Source organism: Perca fluviatilis, chromosome 12 (assembly GCF_010015445.1).
Source record: "Perca fluviatilis chromosome 12, GENO_Pfluv_1.0, whole genome shotgun sequence".
Taxonomy (NCBI): domain Eukaryota; kingdom Metazoa; phylum Chordata; class Actinopteri; order Perciformes; family Percidae; genus Perca; species Perca fluviatilis.
This window is the reverse complement of record NC_053123.1, coordinates 38,976,880-38,998,528: the sequence shown is the minus strand read 5'-3', so window position 1 is coordinate 38,998,528 and position 21,649 is coordinate 38,976,880. Positions and strand designations below refer to the sequence as shown.

General features: G+C 42.3%; 1 protein-coding gene across 1 annotated transcript in view; it reads left to right on the top strand.

Annotated features, from left to right (window-relative positions):
* LOC120569501 (titin-like) overlaps window positions 1-21,649 on the top strand; it is a 276,128-nt gene that overhangs the window by 77,154 nt on the left and 177,325 nt on the right. The window contains 21 exon segments of the mRNA XM_039817355.1: window positions 75-356; window positions 444-715; window positions 891-1,089; window positions 1,188-1,466; window positions 1,557-1,838; window positions 1,987-2,265; window positions 2,774-3,052; window positions 3,695-3,973; window positions 8,536-8,814; window positions 9,568-9,858; window positions 10,423-10,710; window positions 11,692-11,812; window positions 15,735-15,918; window positions 17,181-17,261; window positions 17,682-17,949; window positions 18,539-18,556; window positions 19,193-19,402; window positions 20,310-20,387; window positions 20,478-20,504; window positions 21,091-21,144; window positions 21,247-21,291. Of these exon segments, the coding sequence (XP_039673289.1) occupies window positions 75-356; window positions 444-715; window positions 891-1,089; window positions 1,188-1,466; window positions 1,557-1,838; window positions 1,987-2,265; window positions 2,774-3,052; window positions 3,695-3,973; window positions 8,536-8,814; window positions 9,568-9,858; window positions 10,423-10,710; window positions 11,692-11,812; window positions 15,735-15,918; window positions 17,181-17,261; window positions 17,682-17,949; window positions 18,539-18,556; window positions 19,193-19,402; window positions 20,310-20,387; window positions 20,478-20,504; window positions 21,091-21,144; window positions 21,247-21,291 (4,095 nt within the window).

The window sequence follows — 21,649 nt, the reverse complement described above, 5'->3', positions numbered from 1 at the left end:
GTTGGCCATTTCCCAAAAGCCTAGTCTCCATGCGATTACCTCTCCTCACCTATGCTCTTTCCTTCACTATTCAGAACAACCAGCATTTGTCAAGAAACTGGCCGACCAGTCTGTGACAGTCGGTCAGCAGCTGACGCTCACAACTACAGTGAAAGGCTCCGAGCCTTTGACTGTGTCCTGGGTTCAAGACAAGGATCACATTCTCAGAGACGGTGATAACAGGAAGATCACCTTTGAGAATAACGTGGTCACACTTGTAGTTCCCAAAGCTGACTCGACCACGGCTGGAAAATACACATGCCAGCTGAGGAATGACTCTGGAGTTGTGGAGTCGGTCTCCCAAGTCACAGTTCTAGGTTTGTAGAACTCCAGACTTCATTATGTTTTTGCCAGTGACAGTGTACGGATTCGTTTAGCTTAATATCTTCTTCCCTAATTTTTAGAACCCGCTGTTATTGTGGATAGCCCAGAATCCTTGAGCGTGAAGTCAGGAGAGAATACAGCTCTTGAAGTCAAAGTATCTGGCTCACCAGAACTGAAAACTAAGTGGTTCAAGGATAACAAAGAGCTCTCCGCCGGTGCCAAGTATCAGATATCCTTCACAAAGAAGATTGCTGCCTTGAAGATTCGCTCTGCTGATAAAGCAGATGCTGGAGAATACAAGCTAGAGGTTAAAAACCATGTCGGTACATCCTCTTGCAAAATTAAGCTCTCCGTCTCAGGTTGGTGGCCACTTCACAAACTTTTGTCTTTTACTGATATTTTAACCCTATACATGGCAGTTAGCTATTTTTTTTTTTTGAATGGCGTTTCATAACGGTTTCGACACGATATAAATCCATTTTCGGTAAGTACGGGCGTGAACACCTTGAGTGTAGGGTAAGCTTTAGGATCCTGCTCCTTTAACAACTTCCTGGTTCCACGACGGCCAAGAAATCAAGAGTGGGCCGAACTATGATATTAGCTGCACTGACAATAACTGCAAGCTGATAGTTCCAACAATCAAGATGTCAGATTCTGGTAAATACACATGTAAAGCTGTAAACGCTGCAGGAGCCAGCGAGACAAGTGCTTCGATGAACGTGAAAGGTCAGTAGAAGTGAACAGAACATCTCAAGGATGTGTTCGTCAGCGCCCGATCATGGCTCGTTTCAGAAAGTTAATGATCTTTTTTTATTTGAACCCAGAACCTCCATCTTTTGTGGAAAAACCTGAGGCGACGGAAACATTGCCCGGCAAAAACGTGTCTTTCTCATGCAAAGTGAAAGGCAGTGCCCCCCTGAAAGTCAAATGGTTCAGGGGAGCCAAGGAAATGCAGCATGGAAGAGGCTGCGAGATCACATTGAAAAACGATGTTGTCACTTTGGTGCTTCACAAAGTCGAAAAGTCACATGCAGGAGAGTACACCTGCCAGATCATTAACGATGGAGGGAAGGATAGCTGCCAAGTTAACCTGTTTGTGAAAGGTTTGTTAGCATGATTGATATCTTTTTTTAACCAGCTGTGCACTCTGAAAGTGAGTTTGATGTAACTGATCATGGAATTGCCTCTCTTAGAACCAGTCCACTTTGTGAAGAAGCTGAAGGACGTTTCCTCTGAAAAGGGGAAACCTCTGAGGCTTGAGGTCACATTCGCTGGAACCCCCAGGGTAAATGTGACCTGGAAGAAGGATGGTAACCTCATCTGGGCTTCGTATCAGTACAATGTGATCACCACGGACACCTCCTGCATCCTGGAGGTTCTTAACTCTGACAGGATGGAGGCAGCCGGTAGATACTCTTGTGAGGTAGACAACGGAGTCGGAAGTGACAAGTGTGATGCACAAGTCTCAATTCTAGGTAAACCTACTAACGTACATGTTTTGTGCTTAGTTTGGTAGTTTCATTAGTAATCATTCATGATCATTAATTCATTTATTCAGTCATTCATTCTTTCATTTGTTCATCAACTCAACATCTAAACCATCATCATCATCTTTCACTTTAGAACGACCATACTTTGTTGAAAAGATGGAGCCAGTGGAGGTAACTGTGGGCGATGCCGTTACCCTGAAATGCCGTATTTCAGGAACTCCTGACATCTCCGTAGCTTGGTTTAAAGCTGACGGGAAGCTGCGCAAGTCCAACACTTGCTCAATGGACTTCGCAAACGGTGTTGCCACTTTGAAACTGACCAAAACAACTAAGTTTGATCACGGCGAATACGTCTGCATGGCAGAGAACCGGGTTGGTTCAGCTTCTGCCAGCTGTAATGTGACGGTGAAAGGTGATGCTCGTTTCCCATACTTCTTTTCTTTTGTTAATGAATCCTGCTGTGATTGTCCGTTGGGTTGTTCAGTGACAGTAAGACTAGGGCTGCCCCCTCTGGGAAGATTAGTTGACTTTTCGTTTATGCTTTCTCATGCTGAATGATTTGTTTCCAAGCAACTTTGAGCATATCTCTGCTAAACATTTAATGTCATGCTTTTGCGTTATTCTTTTTGGAAAAACTCAGTTTTACAGATCTGTCGATTAAATCAACCAATCCCTTAGTTGACAATGAGTGTTGGTAAGCTAAGGACAGCCCTAGATGAGACTTAAAAAAAAATCACGATTACAAATCTTCAAGTTTTCTTACCTTAAAGACTGATCAGCTGTTTTTCAATAGTTCTTTCACTGTTTTTGACACAAGTCGTATTTCATCCATAAATTGGATTTCCTCTTACGTAGAGGCAAATGCATGGCAACATACGTAACGATGGGCACATTTCTAACTTCGGCATTGCTTCTCTCAGAACCTGTGTGCTTTATCAAGAAGCTGGAGGACACTACTTTCATTGTGGGTCAGCCACTGAAACTAGTCTGCTCGTACACTGGAAGCCAGAGGGTCCACGTCACGTGGAAAAAGGATGGCAAGCTGATTTGGGCTTCTTATCAGTATAATGTTAGAACTACTGATGCGACCTGCGTTCTGGACGTCCTCAACAGCGACAGGCCTGAAGCAGCTGGAACGTACACTTGCGAAATTGACAACGGAGTTGGAAGGGATGTCTGCCACGCTCGTGTCAGCCTAGGTAACGTCACAATCTCTTAACACACCATCTGCTTTCAAGTCATCTACTAACTGTGTCAACAACAGAGGTTTTCTTTTGTTGTCTGAAAGAACACAGTAGGTAATGATCTCAGTTTAGGGCGCTTTCACATCTGTAATTTTGGTAGTTTGGTGCAATACGAGGCTGAGTTGTTGCATTTTTCATTTAGTTGGGTTTGCGTTCACACTACACTTTGTCAAACACACCAACATTGTAAACAAATGTCCCAAGTTGGGAACGGTTGCTGGTCTGTTGGACAGACAGGTTTTCTGTTTTTGTTTTAGTGTTTGCAATATTTTAGAAGAAGGTGAACAATGTGAGCATTTGACAGACAGCGAGTGAAGGAGAGTGCAGCACTGATGAGAGAGAGATGATGTGTTGTCACACAGATGACCAGCGATGTGTGCTCACAATAACTTGTAGATCTGGATGTTATCCCTTGAATCATATGGATTTTTTAGATTAGTTTTTGGGACTTTAAAGCAAATTGGTCCAGGTTTCGGTTAAAACTAACCAAACTGCTCAGGTGTGAAAGCACCCTTGGACTACGGTACTACCTGCACGCTAGCATAACATAACATAATGTAGGCTTGATGCAACTAACCCAACAAATACTCCTCTCAGAACCGGCCCGTTTCGTGAAAAAGCTGGAAGACACGTATTTCAGACTCGGTGAACCCTTGACCATCAAGAGCATGTACGCTGGAAGCCAGAAAATGTCCGTGACCTGGAAGAAGGACGGAAAACTAATCTGGGCATCATACAAGTACAACGTCAAGACCACCAATGACACCTGCATCCTGGAAGTCCTCAACAGCGACCGAGAAGAGGCCATCGGAAAATACACATGTGAAATTTCTAATGCTGGAGGAAGCGATATCTGTCACGCTAATGTCAAACTAGGTAAAACACCTCACCTCTTTACAGGGATTTTATTTTGCACTTTTAAAGGAAATCATGTAACCAGCTTGTTGTAATCACCACTCATTGCTTTAATTATCTAACACCACCATTGCTACTTGATTTCTTAGAACCAGTTCACTTTGTGAGAAAACTGAAAAACACCTTCTATAAAATTGGCCACCCTTTGACGCTGGAGTGCACGTTTACCGGCAGCCAGAGGATTTATGTCAGCTGGATGAAGGACAGAAAACCCATCTGGGCATCGTACAAATACAACGTTAAAACTACCAAATTCTCCAGCACCCTGGACGTTCTTAACAGTGACGGTCGCCAAGCTGTCGGGAAATACTCCTGCGAGATTTCCAATTCAGAGGGCACTGATATCTGCCATGCTATGGTTAAGATAGGTAAAGCCTCTGACAGACTCAACTCATGACCATCATTTTTTTTGTGTTTACAATCAATTTGAATAGAGTTGCAAGGATTAATCGGTTAGTTGTCAACTATTAAATGAATCGCCTGTGTGACAGTAACTGAATATCTTTGAGTTGTGGATAAAACAAGACATTTGAGGACGTCATCTTGGACTGATCCACATTTTATAGACCAAACAACTAATCGATTAATCCAGACAATATTCCAAAGATTAATCGACTGTACAAATAATCATTCGTTGCAGCTCTAAATTTGTCATTTCAAAATCGTAAATTATATCCAATCCCCTGCAGGACAATCCTTTTACATTACCATATTTGAATTGCTGTAACATATTAAACATGCCACTAACACCACCATTGCTTCCTGCAGAACCTGTGAGCTTTATTAAAGAGCTGGAAGACACCACTTTCAGACTCGGCCGGCCCCTATCGCTGTACTGCGCCTACAGTGCCAGCCCCAGGGTCCATGTGAGCTGGAGAAAGGATGGCAAACCGATCTGGGCCTCCTACAAGTACAATGTCAAGACCACAGATAATTCCTGTGTCTTGGAGGTTCTAAACAGCGACCGCTTAGAAGCAGCAGGGAGATACTCCTGCGAAATTTCTAACTCTGAGAACACGGCAGTCTGCCACGCACAGGTCAAACTAGGTAACATATTTAACATGACGGCTCATAGTGAGGGCTCATTTGTTTCAGTTTTTATGTTTTCAAAAAAATACGAGAATATATATCGGTATTGAGAATGTGTCTAATAAGAATGGGAATCCATGATTTGTCCCCAGGCTCGCATCTGTAGTCTTTAAGATGAATGTTTTCAAAAGTTTTGAGCGTTGATAATCTAGGCTGCAAATGGAAAGTGGCTGTTACCTAAATGTGGAACCAATCATTTGTTCTCTTTGCTTGAGATTCATGTTTTTTGTCGCTGACTTTTTGGACCCTGATGAATATATTTAATCAAATAGTCATCATGTTTCCAGAAAGACATTGTAGGACTGAGGAAAGTAGGAGTGGGAATCACCAGAGGCCCTACGATACGATATTATCACGATACTTATGTCACGATACGATATTATTGCGATATTCTGCGATATTTTAAAATGTATTACCTTTTTTCCAAATTCAAATTATGTTTCCAAAGGAAACCTTTGTCAACCATCTAGTAGACTGAAAACGCTAATTCATTTCATTATTCTAGTACTGAAAGGTTTATTTCTCATGTGCAATTGAATAAAATCGATATTTTCTGGAAATGAAAAAAGGCAAATTTGAAAACATTTTGTTGAGCTATTTACATCAGACAAATCAGACGTTTTGACCCGCCACTGTACAAATATTTGTAAAACCCACAGATAGATGTAAAGACTAACCTATAGCATTGATTAATGAAAGATATTTTAAATTACAAAATACTGGGATACGAGGTTTCTGCCCGACAGCGACGATTTGCTGCACAAAACATTTAGTTTTACCAAATTGAGATGGAGAGACTGAACTCCAGCTTAATTTATTTATTTGGTGTATGCTCTTCACTTTTCCCAAAATTTTCGAAGCTGGACAGATGTGCCCAGTTTGCAGTAAACCATAGTGGATGTTAATTTCGGAGCATCGTTAAAAATCGTTAAAAACGGAAACAATGAGCCTTATTTATAGTTTCACTGATCACTTGCTAACTCTATTTCACATAATCTCACTCATCTTTCTCAATAGTTGACCGGCACTAACAGCTAACATCCTTGCCTTTTTTAGAACCTGTGCGATTTGTGAAAAAGCTGAAGGATATGACCTTTAGGGTTGGCCAGCCTCTGAAGCTTCAGGTCACGTACACGGGCAGCCAGCACGTGCACGTGAGCTGGACAAAAGACGGCAAACCAATCTGGGCTTCCTACAAGTACAACGTCAAGACTACCGACAACTGCTGTGTCTTGGAGGTTCTCAACAGCGACAGAGAAGAGGCTGCTGGGAAATATTCCTGTGAAATATCGAATGCTAGCAGCTCTGCTATCTGTCACACTCATGTCAGACTAGGTAACAGCCCTCTAACCATAGACTGTGAAAATAATGGACATAGCATCCATGATGTCCCCCATCGGTTTGTGCACTGCTGTTTTGGAGCCTTAAGTTTGGTGTTACGGGCGTTTTTTTGCTAACGGATGTGACGTTTTTGTACGAGAGGGTGGAGCTGGGGAGTGTTGTTTTTGGTTTTATGGTACTGCGCTAAGCTAAAAGCTAAAAAGGGAAAGTTGCTGATTTTCAACCCTTTTGAAGTGAATCATCCAGCTGAGATTTACCGGCAGGTAAACACAGACCTCCGGGTACCGGAGACATTCATCTGTAGCTAGTTTGCTTAGAACAAGTGAGAAGTAGGCTCATTTTCTCATATTTGTTCTATAGAAACAGACTTTTTTTTTTGAGCCAGTGGAGTCGCCCCCTGCTGGAAGTTAGACAGAATGCAGCTTTAAGTAGCTTCAGCATTGGCTTCACTTTTTAAACCCGGAAGCTTTGTCCACTATTTTCACAGTCTGTGCCTCTAACATACTCACTCACTGTTTTATGAGCAGTTCATGCTACATGACATAACTAACACCTGTTGCTTCTCTCAGAACCTGTGCGCTTTGTGAAAAAGCTTGAGGACACATCGTACCGCCTGGGCGATCCATTGAGTCTGACGTGCACGTACGCTGGCAGTCAGCGAGTGCACGTAAGCTGGACGAAAGACGGCAAGCCAATCTGGGCATCATACAAATACAACGTCAAGATTACAGATTCCTCGTGCGTTTTGGACATCCTCAATAGCGACAGAGATGAAGCAGCCGGGCTCTATTGTTGTCACATTTCTAACGCAGAAGGTTCTGCTGTCTGTGACGCTTATGTCACTCGTAAAACCTCTAAGAAAGGTATAACCTCCACCCTTACATCTCTATCACTAACACAGAACATTAATCTTTTGCTAAAACATAGCCAAAGAAAGCAGACTCTCATGTTACTCCCAGACTAGCTTCTGTTCTGCTGGTTTTAAATCTACAGTTTTAAAATGGGCATCTTCCATCAACCTTTCTGAAAAGTTTTTTTGAAGAGTTTTTGCAGCGGACATTTTCTTAAAACCCTTACCAGGAGTGCAAAATGAGGCACTAGGCTTAATGTGGAACGAAGCATTTGTTCTATTTACTTTTGACCCTGACAAATAGATTAAATAAAACATTTGTCATGTTTTCAGAAAGACGAATGGAAGAAACACCCTGAGTTACACGTTGTACGACTGAGACTAAAGGAACACAAGCTAGCCCGGGAGTACGCTGGGACTCCGGGTCTCTCTGTACTTCACTTCACATTAAATGAAGCCTAATTTAATTTCAACTGTGAACTATAATTAATGCATGTTTGCTTCTAATTGCTTACCATCACCTTTGCATTTAACAACTATCACTGCTTCTCACAGAACCTGCTCACTTCATCAGAAAGCTGGAAAACACAACGTTCAGAGTCGGCGATCCGCTGATGCTTAGAGTTGCGTTCACCGGTAGCCAGAGAGTGAATGTGAGCTGGAAGAAAGACGGGAGACTGATCTGGGCCTCTTATCAGTACAATGTCAAGACGACGGACTGCAGCTGTGTGCTGGAAGTCCTCAACAGTGACCGAGAAGAAGCTCGGGGAAGATACACTTGTGAAATTTCCAATGCTGAAGGCTCCGATATCTGCCATGCTTATGTCAAACTAGGTAACACTAACTAACAACACAGCTTGTAGTTCTCTTTATTTCATGCATGAACTGAATAATTCCTACAGATAACTGTCATTGCCACTCACATCACTCAGTCTTCCCAACTTCTGTAACTGTTCTTGCCCTCATGTACGGGTAAATCTAGCTTCATTCACAAAAACCTCCAGTGTTTCCCCAGGGTTGACTGCATCATTCATGGACTCCTGGTGACGCGTTGCTGCTAAATAACTGCAGGGGAAACACAGCGGGTATTTGGCGTTATTTTTGGGATAAAAAAAAACCCTAGCCTTTCTACGCATGAGAACATCCATGGATTCCTTCGATATTGCACAGTCCCAGAGTTTCTCGTCCTCGGCATGTAAAGATCCATGGTTTCTGTGATTGATTTCAACATTGCTTCTCTCAGAACCCGTACGCTTTGTCAAGAAACTGGAGGACGTCTGCCACGAGCTGGGCAAACCTCTGCGGCTGGAGTGTACATACGCTGGCAGCCAGAGGGTTAACGTGACGTGGAAGAAGGATGACAAACTCATCTGGGCTTCCTACCAGTACAACGTGAAAACCAGCAACTCCTCCTGCGTTCTGGAGGTCCTCAACAGCGACAGAGCCGCAGCCGCCGGAAAATACACGTGCGAAATTTCCAATGCCGAAGGAACTGACACCTGTCATGCTCATGTTAAAATAGGTAACACCGTAACTCATTCATCTCATTAACGCTAACATCCGGGGTAGTCATCGTTTCCTGTTGTTTTCAGTGTAACATGTAAACAGTCCTGTGTTAGGGTGTTGGTGTGTTTCACGATGGTTGGTCCTGTGTTTGTTGGGTTTGGAAAGTAAGATATATATTCAAATGTGTTACACGTCTTTTACAAGATGTTTTCCATGTTTTCACGGTTCGTTTTGGTTTAAAAACTACGGGGTTGCTTTGTAGTTTGGACGGCAGAAACTGAGCCCTTTGGAAACGTTCGACTCATAATTAGGTTTTATCAGTGATGAATATTGCGAGAGAGAGTCGGAAATCTTTCAGAAAAAAAATTTGTAAAATGTTAAAAGAAATAGTCGGAATATTTTGAGAAAAAGTCAGAATATTCTAAGAAAAAAAGTCAGAATATTCTAAGAAAAAAAGTCTAAACAAGAGCCCCTAAAACAGAGACATTTGGAGATAGTGCTGGCCCCGTCTTTGGGTCACTATGGTTGGATCAGATAAATATTAGCTTGCTCTAAACAAGGGATTCGTAGACAGGAACTGTAAAACATGTGGTGGATATTCTGTTTGTTTGCTTTTGTGTTAAGTTTTTTATGTCGTGTTACGTGTTGTTGAGGCTCTCTGTTTTCCCCCAATGATAAAAGCCCGGTGGCCTTCCTCAATGACACTTTCAAACTCTTTCCGATTGTCACATCACGGCCTGATTTTCTTCCCGTTCTCCCCCACCAACAGAGCGTAAAGTCCCTCCAACTTTCACCAAGAAGCCGTCTGAGTCCATGATGGATTCTGTGGGTAAGACGGTGAAGATGGAGGGCCGGGTGTCTGGCTCGCAGCCGCTGACCGTCACCTGGTTCAAGGACAACAGCGAGATCCAAGGCTCGGACAAATACGACGTCAGCTTCACTAACAACGTCGCCGTGTTGTGTGTCAGAGACTCCAGCAGCTCGGACAGCGGCGTTTACGAATGCACGGCTTCCAACGAGGCCGGAAAAGCCTCATGTCGGGTGTCTCTCACCATCACAGGTACTAGTGTCGCTTTATCTTTAATCATTTGTAGGTATAGGTTATTGTTTAGGTTTTGATACTTAAGACAGAAAAGAGAAGACTTTTTTTCTCTCTGTTAATCGTAAACTAAGTTGCACATATTTAGCAGGGGTCAAGGGGTCTGCCCTCTTTTTTAACAAAAAAAGAATCAATTTCACATTCTTTTGGACTATTATTATTTTAATTCCTGTGTCTGAAACGTTAGCTGGAGCAGATAATAAATAAATAAAACTCAAAAAGCCTAAAGTCAAAACTGGGGACCTACTACAATCATTACATCTGAGAAAAGTCATTTAGTTACATTCATTCGGCTTAGGTGATGTAGTCTTTAATCAGACGTTTTCTCAGAGCTATATAACAGACAGAGAGAGACTATTTTCTTTGAGTCTGTTTGGTGAACGGTGTGCAGTTCGGTCCATCTCAGTTTCGGGTTAGAATCCAAAGACTTTCCATCTGAAGGTTTCTGCAAAACTCTGCAAAAAAAGGCTCCAGTGTTTGAAAAGGACCTATCTGTAGTCCTGCTTCTTTCCCATCACTCTTCAGAAAAGGGCCAGGCTCCGAAATTCAGCGTTCCTTTGGAGCCGGCGACAGTGAGCGAGGGCGAGAAGCTGAGCCTCAAGTGCCACGTGATTGGCTCTCCTCCGCTGAGCATCCAGTGGATGAAGGACCGGAGGGAGCTGAAGTCCAGCGGGAACACCAAGATCACGTTTGTTGGCGGGGCAGCCTGTCTGGAGATCAGCCCGGTCTCAAAGAGCGACGCTGGGGATTACCTCTGCAAGGCCAGCAACGCCAGCGGCAGCGACTTCTGCAAGGCCAGGGTCACTGTCAAAGGTAATCTTACATCCAATGCCATGTTATTGTTATTTTCCACTTATAATTTAACAACAAAGAACTTGAAACACTTTACTGTGACGCATTCAATCAGATGTTCCAGATCAGGTCGTTTTCTACCCAACTGGGAAACTTTTTATCCGATTAACCGGGTAAATCTTTGGGTGATACATAATTTTTCCTTTTTTAAATTATTATTTGGTCAGTTGTGATAAAAACTTTGTAAAAGTTCAAGCATCAGTTCGAACAATTGAAGCCTTTTCGTTTGTATGAAACCTGAAAGGCTAGGGAAATCATTTTTTGTTATTGAAACTGTGGTTTTAGGTTGTTTATAAAAAGTAGCCTAATTAAAACTTTGACTACTTAAAGGTGCAGTAGGTAAGTCTTATAAAACTAACTTTCTGTCATATTAGCTGAAACTGACCCTATGTAGGTAGAACTCCAGTAGAACTACATGAAGCAGGTAATAAAAAAATTAATCCAGCCCCTCTGGCACCACCTACAGCCTGGAGTGAGATTTGCAAAAATCCACAGCTCCCTGTTCAGATGCACCAATCAGGGCCAGGGGTGTGTCTAACTGTTCAGATGCACCAATCAGGGCCAGGGGGGTGTCTAACTGTTCAGATGCACCAATCAGGGCCAGGGGGTGTCTAACTATTCAGATGCACCAATCAGGGCCAGGGGGTGTCTAACTGTTCAGATGCACCAATCAGGGCTAGGGGGGTGTCTAACTGCGTGTCAATCACATCACATCACATGCATTCATTCTTCCTTGTGGGGGGAGGGGCTTAGGAGACCGTTTTGGGCTTTAGCAGAAAGGGGGGGGGGGGTGGACTGAGAAGTTGTTGATGTTCAAATTTTTTGGCTAAGTCCTGGATCTTCACAATCCTACTTAGAGCACCTTTAAATGCCAGTTTGATTTAAGGCTCTGATTGGGCTCTTTGGTGTCAGCACTAACCGCCCTTTGTTATTGGTTTTCAGATAAAGGAGTGAAGGCCGCCCCCAGCGAGGCCGCCGCCCAACCTGCAGCTGCTCCAGCCAAAAGGCTCGACAACCTTTTCTTCATCGAGGAACTCAAAAACATTTCTGTCACAGAGAGTAAGTAGACTGTTAGAGGCCATGAACTCCACAGGAACAAGGCTTTGAGCTCCCAGGTTTGTGACACGTGACAAGACTTTGTCTGACATTGTCAGGGAAACGACACAAATTCAACAAAGCAAAACAGAATCACCAATGTCGTGCAAACGTGATGTCGTGCTAACACAATAATAACTTCCTTTTGTTCCAGAGATATGTGAAATTAGCAAACTTGTTGATTTATGTTTTTCAGAATAATTTGGGGAAAGAAGTCAACCTATTTTAAGAAAAAAAAGTCATAATAATAGAAAATAATTGTCATCCATAAAACTTTAACATTAGGAAGCAGTTTAGGTTTGAAAACTGCTGGGTTGCTTTGTAGTCTAGATTACAGGGTGATCGCGAGGCATTTCTAGGCTACTTAGAATGCGGAAGGCATCGATTCTTCTAACCTACCTTAAATCGATAAATGTGTGTTTTGAGTGTGAAAAGATCTCCGTTAGGAATTACGTAATGAAATGTCCTAGGCCTGCAGGTAATATATGTTACCTAGGCCTGCAGGTAATGTATGTTACCTAGGTCTGCAGGTAATATATGTTACCTAGGCCTGCAGGTAATATATGTTACCTAGGTCTGCAGGTAATATATGTTACCTAGGCCTGCAGGTAATATATGTTACCTAGGCCTGCAGGTAATGCATGTTACCTAGGTCTGCAGGTAATATATGTTACCTAGGTCTGCAGGTAATGTATGTTACCTAGGCCTGCAGGTAATATATGTTACCTAGGTCTGCAGGTAATATATGTTACCTAGGCCTGCAGGTAATGTATGTTACCTAGGTCTGCAGGTAATGTATGTTACCTAGACCTGCAGGTAATGTATGTTACCTAGGCCTGCAGGTAATGTATGTTACCTAGGCCTGCAGGTAATGTATGTTACCTAGACCTGCAGGTAATGTATGTTACCTAGGCCTGCAGGTAATGCATGTTACCTAGACCTGCAGGTAATACATGTTACCTAGGTCTGCAGGTAAAGTATGTTACCTAGGCCTGCAGGTAATGTATGTTACCCTAGGCCTGCAGGTAATGTATGTTACCTAGACCTGCAGGTAATGTATGTTACCTAGACCTGCAGGTAATATATGTTACCTAGGCCTGCAGGTAATATATGTTACCTAGACCTGCAGGTAATGTATGTTACCTAGGCCTGCAGGTAATGCATGTTACCTAGACCTGCAGGTAATACATGTTACCTAGGTCTGCAGGTAAAGTATGTTACCTAGGCCTGCAGGTAATGTATGTTACCTAGGCCTGCAGGTAATGTATGTTACCTAGACCTGCAGGTAATATATGTTACCTAGGCCTGCAGGTAATATATGTTACCTAGGTCTGCAGGTAATATATGTTACCTAGGCCTGCAGGTAATGTATGTTACCTAGACCTGCAGGTAATACATGTTACCTAGGTCTACAGGTATAGTATGTTACCTAGGCCTGCAGGTAATGTATGTTACCTAGGCCTGCAGGTAATGTATGTTACCTAGACCTGCAGGTAATGTATGTTACCTAGGCCTGCAGGTAATGTATGTTACCTAGGCCTGCAGGTGATGTATGTTACCTAGACCTGCAGGTAATATATGTTACCTAGGCCTGCAGGTAATATATGTTACCTAGGTCTGCAGGTAATATATGTTACCTAGGCCTGCAGGTAATGTATGTTACCTAGACCTGCAGGTAATATATGTTACCTAGGCCTGCAGGTAATGTATGTTACCTAGACCTGCAGGTAATATATGTTACCTAGGCCTGCAGGTAATGTATGTTACCTAGACCTGCAGGTGATGTATGTTACCTAGGCCTGCAGGTGATGTATGTTACCTAGACCTGCAGGTAATATATGTTACCTAGGCCTGCAGGTAATATATGTTACCTAGGTCTGCAGGTAATGTATGTTACCTAGACCTGCAGGTAATATATGTTACCTAGGCCTGCAGGTAATGTATGTTACCTAGACCTGCAGGTAATACATGTTACCTAGGTCTGCAGGTAAAGTATGTTACCTAGACCTGCAGGTAATACATGTTACCTAGGCCTGCAGGTAATGCATGTATAGTGTAGCCTAAATTTCCGAGGCAACCTCAGTGATTTGACCGCGATTAAAGAAACATGCTACAGGGGGGCAATGGAGTCTGATAACGTTAGACAACATAGGGAACGAAACAGGAGCGGGACGAGATTCGGGAGTCTTTCAGGACAGGATGTTTTTTGGGGGCAGTCATGTAATCGGGATATGACGGGAGTATTTTCGTGGGCTCGGGATGGGATGGTAGCGTCAAATTGATTCCCGTGTCACCCTCTAGTCTAGACCCAAACGGAGACCTTTGGAAAGGATGCTGCAGGCCAGTCAGTCTTGTCGGTTCGGTCGTTTATAGACCTTTCAGTAACAGTTCCAGGTCGGAAACAACACAGGACACAAACTAACCTATCAGGTTTTGGAGGAAATGAAGAACTGTCGGGCAGATGTTATCTCGAGAAGATTCCACAAAGGGGTACGTGTTGGGGTTTTGTGGGCAGAGGGGAGGGGGGGGGGGCGCGCGGGGGGGGGGGGGGGGGCCCCCCCCCCGGGGGGGGGGGGGAAAAGAAAAGAAGGGGGGGGGGGGGGGGCGGGGGCCCCCCCCCCCCCGAAGGAAAGGGAGGAGGGGGGGGAGGGAAAGGGGGGAGGGGAGGAGGAGGGGGGGGGGGGGGGGGGGGGCCCCCCCAAAAAACAAAACAAGGAGAGAAACACCCCCGGGCTCCCGCCCAAAAAAAAAAAAAAAAAAGGAAAAAAGTGGGGAAAAGGGAGGGAGGAAAAAAAAAGAGAGGGGGGGGGGGGGGTGGTGGGGGGGGGGGGGGGGCCCCCACCCCAAACCCACCACAAAAAAAAAATATAATTTTTTTTTTTTTTTTTATTTTGGGTAGAAAAAAGGTGGGGGTGGGGTGGGGGGGGGGGAAAGGGAGGAGGAAACCCCCAAAACCCAAAAAAAAAAGGGGGGGTGGGTATCAAAACAAATAACAAAAATAAAAAATTTTAAGAGTTAATATTTTTTTTTTTTTTTTTTTTTTTAAAATTAATATTTGTTGGTTTGTTTTGTGAAAAAGGGGGGAGGTGTGGGAGAGTGGAGAATAGAGGGGTTTGTTTTTTAAAAAAAATTATTTTTTTGGTTTTTAAGGGTTTTTAAGTTTTTTTTTTTTTTTGGTGGTGGTGGTTTTGGCGTGTGGGTGGGGTGATAAAGAAAAAAGAGAGTTTTGTTGGTGTTTTTTTTTTTTTTTTTTGGGGGTGTTTTTTTTTGCTGGGTGTTTTTTCTGTTTTTTTTTTTCTTTTTTTTTTTTTTTTTTTTTTTTTTTTTTTTCTTTCTAAACTCTTCCATCCCAGCACCAAATAACAAAAATTAGAAAAATGGGAAAGGGGAGGGGTGTTTGGGTTTTTTTTTTTTTTTTTTTTTATTTTTTAAATATTTTTTTTTTTCTAACTGGGAGGTTTTGGGACTGATTGGTGGGATTGCTGTGGACAAAGTACACACAGAGATACACTGGTAAGAGCCAATGAGGTTTAACTATGTATCAGCTCATTTAAATACCTCACGTTACTGGATGGTGTCAACAGTTAACTTCATTTAATATTAGATGAGGAGTTTTCTTATGCGGGTTGCAAATGTTCAACCAGAACCACTTCCTTCCTGAGACTATTTAGCAGAGCCACCAAGACGATTGTGATTGCTTTAAAGAAATGCAAACAACCCAGAGAGTTTTCTTCTCCTATCCCAGAATGCATCTGTGGTGTAACCAGACGTTACTCCACAGCACTGTGCAGTAAGGTCTGGCAATGTTTGTCGCAGAGTTTTTTCTCCTTGAAGACAGGAGATAATCTTTGGTGTTATGTCTCTGATTGTGTGTTTGGTATTTGTGTCAGGACTCCCTCGAAGCAGAAGAGTCCGAAGAAAGAAGGAGATTTGGACATCGTGGAGTTGCTCAGAGGCCACGACCCCAAAGAGTACGAGAAGATCCTGACGGAGCACGGTATCCACGACTACCGCGCCATCCTGCAGGCCATCGAGTTCCTGAAGAGGGAGAAGGAGATGGAGAGCGGGAAAGTGGTGAGTAGGGTCGGGTACAGAATTTAATTTAACTTTGTAGGAACCGACGGAATTGCCTTTTCGAGTATTGAAAAACGCCTCGTCATTCAACAACCATTTTCAATCCCTAAGGGGGAAATCTCATCAGCATCCATGAGCCAATCAGCACGCAGCATGCTTCTACCAAGATCTAGTAATGTCTGTGACTGGCTGACTAACGTTACACATCGTAGAGACATGCAGGAAAAACTCCACGTTACACATAGTCGGCGCTACAACATTCATACAAAGATTAGTCGTAATGTTGTAATTTCTTTATAAAATTGGTATAAAAGTTTTGTTCAGGAATCAGTTTTGAAGTCCCGGTACTGGCATCAGGCTGCGTTCCAGGCATCCCTTAACTGGTGTTTTTACAACCTTCTACCGGTGAAAGTGCCTTGGAACGGCAGTCAAACCCCTAACTTACTACCCGTGAACTCCAGATTACCCAGTTACAGTTTGTGATGTCACACACACACATAAACAACAAAATGGCGATCCCTGTTGATGCTGTACAGATGCCAGTGATTAACGGTGAGAAATAGAAATAAATAGACATAAATAGGCAACGTAGAGTAATTCTGCACATTGTAATCAAAACAATATACATAGGATTGTGTACTACTACAGGTTATGTTTATTAAATGAAGCCCAAAATATGTCGCCGACTAGAAATCGCTAGTATCAGGTAGCGCTAGCTAACGTCAACGTTAGTTAGCCGCTAGCTAACGTTAACGTTAGGTAGCTTAACCTGAACCCTGCCAACGGCACAATGTTCAGTTAGCCAGCTCGTGACTTTGCCTTGAGCGCTACCAAGTCGTAACTTACTGGCTAAACATTGTGTTCAGGAATCTGTTTTGAATCAGAAATCTTTGAAGGCTACCCGGAGCTAGTGGTGAGACAGAGGAACTTTGACCTCTTCCTGATGATCTGTGGTCGTTTGATTGGATTGTCTAATTCAAAATGTGTGTTCACATTAAAGATTTGCTTTGAAGGTACATTTCTAACAAAGTACACGTCAAGCAAAGTTTCCCGAAGATGGTTTCTGTGATTTAGGTAGTTCTGATCACGCTGTTTGTTCAAGTGTTGATTTTTCTGATCAGTTTGGTTTTTATTAGTTATTTGATGCTATAAAAACAGGCTGAAACCTCACGAGTGACAGCTGGGCTTGACTCCTGATTGCAGGAAGAGATGAAGATATTGTATCTATGATTAACTTTTGTTAACATGGTTTCCGGCTGCAGGAAGTGGAGCGTGGCGGTCGTGTGGAAGAGGAAGACATTGCTCGACTGATGCAGCAGCTGGAGGGACGCGTCGGCACAGAGGTACATCAGAAAATTTTACATGTATTATTAAATAAGTAAAACATACATTAAAGTAGTGCTGGGAATCACCAGAGACCCCACAATATATCTTCAATATACTGATGTCAGAATACGATATTGTTGAATGCTAAGGCGCCTTTTTAGACGTTTCTGTCTTTTTATTTTTTTGTTGCTTTTTTTACGTTTCAGCTGGCATCTTTCGCTGACTTTTTTTCCGATGTTTTTGTTCCATGTTTTGACGCCTTCAGCACATTTACAATGTTTTTGTTGCATTTTCTGACGTTTGTGTCTGCGTCTTTGAAGTTTTTGTCACTTTTTTGGATGTTTTTGTCACTTTCTCTCACTTTTTCTTACGTTTTTGTTGGCGACTTCGACATTTTTGTCACTTTTTCTGAGGTTTCTGTCCGTTTGAACCCTCAGCCCGTCTCTGTGCTGGAGCCCATCAGCGACCAGAAGACGCCGGAGAACCAGACCGCCACCTTCGAGTGTAAGATCCGCATCAACTACCCAGAGATCACCCTGACCTGGTACAAAGGAACGCAGAAACTGGAGAGCAGCGACAAGTACGACATCGGCCGTGCCGGCGACCGCCACTACCTGTCCATCAGGAACTGCCAGGAGAAAGACCAGGGCAACTACCGCGTGGTCTGCGGCCCACACATCGCCAACGCCAAGCTCACCGTCACAGGTAGGTCCCAGCATTACCACTTCCTGTCCCAGCGTTACCACTCCCTGTCCCAGCGTTACCACTTCCTGTCTCGTGTGATGGCTGTGAATCTGCAAATCCTTGGATGGTGAAGGATTATTTTCACTTATATTCGCTCCAGAATAATTTCATTGGTTGTCCAAATTACTTTTTTCTTCTTTAGGGGTTTTCTTTGCTTAAGGCAGCCAGTGTCAAAAATAAATTGCGTAACAACGCATTATGTAATAATAAAGTATTACGTAATAATCTGCCGCATTTTCTGATAAAATGTGCGTGCGTCTGAATTTGTATAGACACACCTGTATGTCTTGTTTGTTTTTGTTCATTGATTTGTGTATTCTTTCTATTAATGCTTTGTTTTAATGGAAAGCACTTGGGGTGTGGTTTACGTGTAATGAAAGGTGCTATACAAATAACATCAACATTGAGAAGATGTAGTCAGGACGACCAATGAATTTAGATTATGGCGTGGTAAAGGTCGCCGTCCTAGGGTTGGCAGATACGCCCGACAGACATGGGTCTGTGCGTCTGTAACGTGACCACATGTCCCACTCTTTTATTTTATTATCAGGAGCTGTTTCCGAGTCAGGTGAGCAATACGACTTCACACTAACGGAACAAACTGACCTCTTTCTCTTGATCCCGCCGCCCTATTCTGTGTGATTTTGTAATGTGGGTTTCCTGTTTCCTGTTTCCTGTTTTTGTTCCGTGTTTCTTTCACATTCAGTCCAAACTACAAAGTCTCTTTTAACACTTAAATAACAACATCCAATCGTGTGTTATAAACTGGTTAGGGCTGCACGATATGAGTAAAATATGCAATAACGTTGTTAAATATCGCGATAACAATAATAACAATATAACTCGCAATAAATAAACAGATATTAAAGTGTACTCTGTTGTGCATCAAAACTAATGAAAGGAAATCATGTCCAACTTTCTTTTATTGAATAGATTGAGGATTGAATTGAATATAACCGGCAGCACTAAAAGAGAATGATTTAAAGTGCAGTGTTCTGCTGATGTTTTCTTTCAACATCTCCGAGTGAGTTTTGCGATGTGTTAATTGCGGCAGTTGACATTGGGATGACGATATAAAAAGCGATATATTGTGCAGCCCTACTTACATGTTATTTATTTCTCATTTAACTTTACAAAGACTCTTAATAACACTTATAAGCAACAACATGCAATCGTGTGATAAACTCTGACTGTCTGCTTTTAGCCGAACAAATTCAGTTCACTAAACGCATCCGAAGCATCGAGGTGAGCGAGCGCCACTGCGCCACCTTCGAGTGCGAGCTCTCCTTCGACAACGCCACCGTGGCGTGGTACAAAGACTCGTGGGAGCTCCGAGAGAGCGACAAATATAACTTCAGGACCGATGGCCGCCGCCACTTTATGACCATCCGCAACGTCACGGCCCAGGACGAAGGTTTGTTAAACTGAGAAGAGATCCAGAGACGCATTTTACACGTTCATCCTCCAGAAGGTTTCATAACAAACGGAAAACAATACTTGCAAATATGATCTTAAGCTTTTATTTTAGAGGTTAAACTTGTAGGAGATGACTTAAGGCTGCACAAAACGGACAAAAAACAGCTTGTTAACAACTTGAAAATTTCATAATGTGCAAATAAGGCAATAAGTAAGAAAGAGAAATCTGCTTCAGTTGTGCAGCTTTAAATGATGTTTTATGAAATGTAACACTGAATTCTGATTGGATGTTCAAATGGAGGAAGCTATCATAGCTAATTAGCTGTGTCCATCCAATTCTTTAAAGCTCCTGGGTTAGTGTTTCACACAGAGAAAAAAATAACATTATGTATTAAATGTGAGCATTAACAATGTATCCACTCCGTCAGTTTTCACACACACACACACACACACACACACACACACACACACACACACACACACACACACACACACACACACACACACACACACAGACACACACACACTGACATGCACATACAGACAAACACAGACACACACATATAGACAAACACAGAGAGACACACGCACACAGACACACATACAGACAAACAAAGAGAGAGACACACACACACACACACACAAAAAGAAACATTATATATCATATGCGAGCATTAAAAATGTGTTCACTCAGTCAGAGTTTCAAACAGAGAAAATGCACATGATTAATAATAGAATGCGAGCATTGATAATGTGTCCGCTCCGTCAGTATTTCACACAGAGAAAATGAACGTGATATGTAATATCTGAGCATTAATAATGTGTCCGCTCCGTCAGTATTTCACACAGAGAAAATGAACGTGATATGTAATATCTGAGCATTAATAATGTGTCCGCTCCGCCAGGCGTTTATTCGGTGATTGCCCGTCTGGAGCCGATGGGAGAAGCTCGAAGCACCGCTGAGCTTTACCTGTCGGGGAAAGGTCCGTAGCTTTTATCACACCGATATAAAGTCTCTAATCAGTTTGATCTTATTAATATTCCAATAACATTTTGAACTTGTCCTTCCACAGAGGTTGGGTTAGGAAAGGTTCCTCAGGGTGAGTACTTTAAAAAGAAGTGATGACAGTAAAACTGAAAAACATTTCTAATTTTATTAAAGTCACATCAAAATAGTTTTTCTGACAGTGTCACATTACAGGTTAGGGCTGGGTCGAGTTATTCTAACTTATTGACAAATTTAAGATTCAAGATTTGTTTATTTGTCCCGTAAGACAAATAATTGGCACATAAAAATACAAAAAATTCATACATGGACAGACACAAGACATGCAATACATGCAGCGTTTTCTGCTTTATAACCTCGCTCAGCTTTTTTTATTCATTAAGCTATATGTACTATTTATGAAACATGCTTTTTTCCATAATTTTCCTACGTTTTGACACTCTTTTCAATGTTTTTATCTCTTGTCAGTTTTTCCTACTTTTGTCCAAGTTTCTAAATGTTTATTGCTTTTTTCTACACTTGAAAAAAAATGTTGTCACTTATGGACTGACATAGGACACAATACAAGGGCAAGATTAAGGAAATGTGAAGTTTTACTGTCACGACAAACTCTCTCTCTTTTTTAATATTTCGGTTAATTTGAACGTGGATTAACTGAAGTTGTATTTATAAACCTTCAGACGTCCTCGACGCGTCAGTTCATGTCCCAGAAGCGGCGTCCATGTTTGTTCGTGGTGAGTCTGGGACACTTTCTACCAACCAGACTTTCACTCTTTATAACTTTACAACTTCATAAACAGCTTGTTTCATTCATAAATGTCTTTTTCCACCAAAAGATTCCTCCGAATTCTATCACTACGAAGAACAAACAGCAGTGAAAGGTACGGGAAACATGCGTACTAACTGTCATCATTTTTCGAGTTTATTAATAATTCTTATTTTGCGTGATGAAATGTTTTTTGCATTTCAACATAAAAGCCTTTTCCATCCATCCTAAAACCTTCATCATCATCATCCTCCTGCTCCTATAACTCTCAGCCTTATTAATCGTGTGATCATTAGAACTCCGTTAATATTAATTCCACCATCATCCCTCCCAATAACTTTAAAGTCGTGTCATAACAACTCAATAATTTAACTTCCTGTTTCTAAAGGGAAACTAATGTAGAGAAGAGGATTATGTGGAGAAGCAGTCGAGTTAAAGTCTGAGATTATTTTCTCATTTTAATGAGAGCAAGA